Below are 6,294 nucleotides of genomic sequence, written 5' to 3' on the forward strand. Positions count from 1 at the left end.
TATAGCTGATACAAAGAAGAAGAGTTGGCGGTTTGTTTATTGTTGTTGCAATGGCGTCCATCACTGAGCTGAAGTGTGGTGAGTGTTTCGTTTAAGTTTTCAACCTTGGTCTCGTTACGTTTGTATCGTAACACATCGCTTGGACATTCGAAAATTCATTTTTGTTTCAAAGCCAATGGTAATGCCGTTTTACCAACGTAGCTCTTTTTCTGTCCAATTTGGTCTACATTGATTTTTGTCCATCCGCCTTCGCGTGTAACAAAAAAATAAATGATGAGTTTAGTTATGTGTGTGAGACGTTTGGTGCAGTAACTCCGGAGAGTTCAGTTGTATTGACGAGAGTGGCTAAGTTTGAGCAATAAACCGTACACACCACTACCACAGTAGTGGTCTGTTTTTTTTTTTTTTTAGTGGACTCAGTGGTGATCATATGATCATCATATGATTCTCCCCACAATGATACAGAAGATTAATATATTTATACACACTCTGTCGCAATTTCTTCCTTTTCTCTTGCTCGTCCATCCTCCATCATCGATGCCTGTCTTATAGCTGTCAGAGACACCCTGGAGTCCAAGGGAGTGCTCGGCCAGCTGAAGGCTCGGATCCGGGCAGAGGTGTTTGGTGCCCTGGATGACCAAAGTCAACCTCGCCCACCACTGTCCCACGAAAACCTGCTGATCAACGAGTTGATTCGAGAGTACCTGGACTACAACCAATACCGTCACTCATCCTCCGTCCTAACAGCAGGTGAGTCTGTCTTTTTCACCCGACCATAACAGCATTTTTGTACAATACAGAACTGTGCTTTCAGGACAGGAGAGGTGTTCCTCACAATTAGATCCTTGACCTGTGTGTTGTCCTAGAATCTGGCCAGCCTGATGTTCCCTTAGACAGAAAGTTCTTGGCAGGTGAGCTGCATGTCTGTGAAGATGCAAGCTCCAGGTCTGTGTAAGTGTCTCCTCCAAAGTGTTATGTCACAGTATCGCTGTGTTTTTGCTGCTGTCTCCATCAATATTTGATTTTGCAGACCTCTTCTTTACGGCCTGGTCTCCCACTTTATGAACAGCAGTGATAAAGGAGAGAAGGTGGTCCTACGGCAACACACGCAAGACACTGCCCCGCAGAAGACGCACAATTGACCTGATCCTTTTTCTAACACTGAAACACTATTTCAGTGTTTAACTTGTTCAGCTGTTTTAAACTGAAACCTTTAGCAGTTTCCTATATCTGTACTTGTTAGCGTCATACCGCATAAGATTGATCTTTTCAACTTAGTAAAATGATTTTTGAATTTGATTTGATTTTTGAACGACTTTCTGCTTCCACTCATGGGGATTTCCTGCTATTTTCTTACTGACATTTTCCTTTTCTGTTGCAAGTTACTTGTACTTTATTTCTGTTGTGATAAATGTGACTATTTATATGTAGCATAAATGTAGCCTTTTTACACTTTCATACGACTATTGTGTTCTTTGTCTACATGTTTCCTGTGATGCATCCAGGCATGAAGCCTGAAAAATGTGGTGCATTTACGCTTGAGAAAATCTTTATTGCTAGTGCATTACTTAGTCCAGACGGCAAGTCTGTGAAGTAATGTGGTACAGTCTTGGCTTCTTTACTGGCATCAAGTCCCTCCTCTGTTTACAGTATTGTCCATTAAAAAAATACTGCATGAATACTATTGACTCCCGCAAACAGACGAGGCTGAAGTCTGCTTCTCAATTTAGAATGCAATTACATTCCACATGGGTCAAACATATCTATAAACATATTTCCTCCCAGATAGATGACCATCTATGGGCATGAGAAAAATAAATAAATTCAGTCGCTTGATGTGAAATATGTTGATCTGTAAACGCAGGTCGATGTCACTCGACAAATGGGACACACTTTAGGGCACATATTGTGAGTGTTGGGACCGTAGTATTGTGCATAAACTGTGGTCGATAGTTGATTTTACACAAATTCCAGATTAAATTTAAAAAGTAGTGCTCAAAAGCTACAGTTATCCAAGAAGCAGAGCAGAGATGATGCGTTCAGGTGCTCTCCATGAAAATATGAGCGAGAATGTGATAAAATGAAAGGAAAATGACTGAAAACTTCCTTGTCACCAAGCAAACTGCACTGTATTTGCAGGCGTGTGAGATGAAAAATGAAGAAGAGAAAGACACCCAGTGAGGATGCGGTAAATGAGGACAGGTGTGATGAGCGAGGGTGAACAGGAAGGTGGAGGGGCTGTGATATACAGCAGTGTGTACATATCCTTCCACAGGTGAGGCAGTACAGTGATCTCCACTGACGGAGATGTTTGTTTACCAGCGCGTTAGCTGGACCATATTTAGTCACCGGGACTGCGGGTGCTTGTCAGTGCCTGACCTTGAAAGTAACACAGAAAGCGGTGGAGATGCAGACCTGACAGTCCTTATATGGAACACAACCTCTGAGTTCAGTGTACCTCCTGTTACTCCTCACCCCTCCTCCTCCTCGCATGAGTCCGCCTCTATCTTTCTCCCCAGTGCTTCCTTCACCCTTGTTCCACATTATGAAGACCACCACAGATCCTGATGATGGCCAGATTCAGTAAAGGGGATCCTCCTTCCAGTAGGCCTCGGTCTGCCACACTCACACACTTGATTTATTAGAGCAAACACTAGACTGTCCTTATATAGGAAGTTCCATTGGGAAAGAACTGGAGGGGATGCAGCCGGACAGATGTGGAGGGGGTCGAGTCTCCGCTGCTGGAATGTAATGTGCGTAACCATGGAGGAGTTCTCTGGGGGATTTGACTGCACACAATGTCATCGTGTGAATGAGCAGTTTTGTTTATCGTGTGTGTGGTGGCTTTATGGAGGGGTAAAATATTTGCTCGCCTTATGAGGAATAGAAGATTATTTTATTGTATCACTAAACTGCTCGGCTTCTTGGACACTATGAAATTGTAGTTAAACAGGTCGGCAACATGACTCGAATGATCATCTCAGCACCTGACACCATGATCGTGTGATGCTGCCACACTCACATTCATAAAAAAAATATATGTGAGGTTCCTACAAAAATGTCAACATAAGTTTACTTTATTATTAAAAAAAAAACAACTTTTTTCTCTGGCATCACACTGAAGTGGTAGGAGAATAGAATGCTGTTAAGTGGTCAAATAAGTGAAAGAAATTAAAATTCCATTAGTGAATCCAGGAACAACATCAAATGGAAACCTGTCAGAAAAATGTGTTTTCAATAAAGACGTAGAAGAAGGCTTCCCATGTGGACTGCAGTGGACAAGGTAGGCGAGGTTCACGATCGTAGTTTAAAACTTATTTTTAATACAGGGAAATTTTGATAATGACACTGGTCAACTCTCAGTCTCTGGATCCGTGTTTATTTTATTAGACGGCATGGTCCTCATAAGTTCTCTGACGCGGTTGTCTGCCTTGGTTCACATCAACACATGCAGGTCTCCCGCTGTGCTGGCGCCTCGGCGAAACACCCTGGTGAAAATAGTTGGATATTGGACGAAGCTCTGCTCTGGTATTGGGGGCGGCGTCCTCTTTCGCGTCCCATTAGGGTTCACTGATCACGGACACACTCTCACAGGCAGCGCTAATGCTACACGCCGCCATCAGTTAGGGACCATCAACAAATTCTAAAACGGTCAAAGTATTAGTGTAATCTTCAATAAGGCAATGGAAAACAAGCATTTTAGGAGAGAGGATTGTGAAAAGGTTATTCATCACACAAGACAAAGGACTGACAGTTTATATAATGATTTGGAGAATAGAATATGACTAAATGATCATTTATTCACATTATTTCTGATATTTCTTCAGTAGCATCTTGGAAATGTGTCCAGACTGGTCCATAGTTCAAGTCAACTGTTAAGAGACATGAGATACAGCAGACAGACGGCTCAATTTAACCCCTAAATAAAGCTGGCAGAGCAGTCTGTCAGACACCAGCGGCTTCTACCAGAGATGTGAAACATTGAATTTCTCAACTCTACACATAGTTAACTATTATATTTAAACATAAACAAACAATGATGTTGGAGACAAACTCCACTAACAAGTTTAATCATAAAACAGTTTTAAGAGCGACTGTAGTGTCAAACACATGGAATAGAATGAAAATGTATCGTGATAATTATAGTTGCGGAAATTACAATATTTATCGCAACTTTTTTGTGGTCCATAACGGCCATCCCTACTCCCCACTTGACTTCGGAACAACCATTAGGCCACCACCTTAGGATCTATGACAGTGAGCTGGCTCAAAGGTGGTCAGTATGGAGAAAACGTGTTTTTTGTCATTTTTTATGTCATTTTCGGTTGAGTTTATGTGGGAGTTGGGAAAGGGAGGTTTAAAGAATGACACCATGGATTCTGTCTCTGGGTTTAATTTTCTGCATGATGTCCAAGGGAGGTTAAGTTTAGATGGATGGAGTTTGAAGGATGGAAAACATTTTTGGATTTGGTTTGGTTAGGTTGTAGTAACTACTGGTCACATCATCCAGGTAAACTCAAAAAGCAGCTGATGAAATGAAACATTGGAATTAGAAAATCTTTCTGAAATGGAAAGGTCAGACCTGTAACTCAACCTTGTGGTATCCCATTGGACAGGGGTTCTTAACCTTCTTGATCATGTGGCCCACCTTTCTCAGAACAAATGAGCCCGGGGTCCATTCAATAGAACTGATTCGTGACTCTTGATTTCATTTGTGATCAATAACCATGTTTAATCTACTTAGACGTAAACAAACCAACACCTTGTGAAATGACATGAAATCATGTGATCATCGCAAAGATATTTACTTGTCGTTGAAAAGCCCAACCAGCAGCAAAATCAGGTGCAAGTCATATTCATAAAATTTACTAAAGAAAAAAAATAGATTTGATGCAAACTGTTGAGAAAATTTGAAAAACTGAATAAAATTCTGAATAAAATAAATATAATAAAACCATGTCTAAATATCATAAAATAAAAATATTGTATTTTATTTAAACTCCGCAGAAGATATAAGAAAAGTGTAAATGAAAGTCATAAAATGTACTGTTGAGGGGACAACATCACTTTCTTCATCATTTTTTCTTTCTCCACAGTTGTTAACTATCATATATTTGCAGCTGTCAAGTCAACTCAGTGACACACTATTACCACCATATGTGGCTATTGTGTATCTACCGTCTCACAGCCCTCACAGCCTAATGGTATAAAACAAAAAAAAAACTTTTAGTGGCCCTGAAGTAGGGGCTCGCAGCCCAACCAAGGGCCCTGGCCCTATGGTTAAGAATCACTGTCCTAGGATATAGAGGAAGAGTTTTCCCCCATGGTGACTGCAAAGGTTCTGTTTAAATGCTATCGGATGCAAACCACCTGAATGCTGCATCCCTGATGCCGACACAAGAGTTAAGACTCCGTATTAAAATTGTTGGGTCATTGGTGTCGACGGCTGGACTGGCATCTTGAAGAATCAAACGACACTTTCCCCTTTTTCTGTTGCTAAAAATAAACCTGTTGTCTGAAAAGAAATTCTTCCAGTGCTTGCGTGTGTTTATTCTGGACATGGCTGTCCTCCCACAATCTTCAACACACACAAGCTACGTTGACAGTAGATTGTGAGGTTTTAGTCAGTACGTGCCGTGTGATGCCTTGCTGTCCAGGGTGTCCCCATAGCTCCTGAGTAGCCTTTCATGACTCCATCGAAGGGAAAATGAAAGTCAATGAACAAACATGAATGAATAGATTCTTGCTGATCTGTGAATATATTTTGTTAGACTACATTATAATTCAGTTTTTAAATGTAATATTAACAATGATAATCATATTATTTTAGTCTGTGTAAGACACTATATTTAAAAAGCTTTGAAGGATGGTTGGAATTTGGGGTATTTTTTCCACTGTGTTTGCCTAACTTCCCAGGAGATGCTTGATGTTTGTTAAAGTCCAGAGACTCCATCAGTTGAAGCTGACTGAGAGCAAAAAAATCTAAGTACGTGTTCCACTGTCACAGCATTTGTGACATGTCCATGTACAGCGTGAATATACTGCAATGTAAACGTGTAATAGTAGTATTTGTAGTGTTTTTGTCACATTACTAGGCAATTTGCATCACACTAATAATCATTATCATCATTCTACTAAAGGTCATCAACAGTGGGCTGCTTCCAAATGAACTTGTGGTCACATTCTTTTTGAAAAGTAACTTCAACAGGACTCCATCACCTCTTCCTCGCTGCTTCCTCCTCTGAAGTGGATGCTGCGGGGGGCGGGGCCTCCGCGTCCTCGGCCCGCCCAGAT

The 6,294-nt window shown here is 41.1% G+C and overlaps 1 protein-coding gene across 1 annotated transcript; it reads left to right on the top strand.

The window, feature by feature from the left end:
- The first annotated feature begins 18 nt into the window (after positions 1 to 18).
- Positions 19 to 1,437, top strand: LOC128754532 (centrosomal protein 20-like). Its single transcript, XM_053857224.1, has 4 exons — positions 19 to 78; positions 553 to 750; positions 867 to 951; positions 1,031 to 1,437. Exons 1-4 carry the CDS (start codon positions 51 to 53, stop codon positions 1,140 to 1,142), a joined length of 423 nt encoding a protein of 140 aa, XP_053713199.1. The 5' UTR covers positions 19 to 50; the 3' UTR covers positions 1,143 to 1,437.
- Positions 1,438 to 6,294: the final 4,857 nt, after the last annotated feature.

This window comes from Synchiropus splendidus, chromosome 2, assembly GCF_027744825.2.
Source record: "Synchiropus splendidus isolate RoL2022-P1 chromosome 2, RoL_Sspl_1.0, whole genome shotgun sequence".
Classification (NCBI taxonomy): Eukaryota; Metazoa; Chordata; class Actinopteri; order Syngnathiformes; family Callionymidae; genus Synchiropus; species Synchiropus splendidus.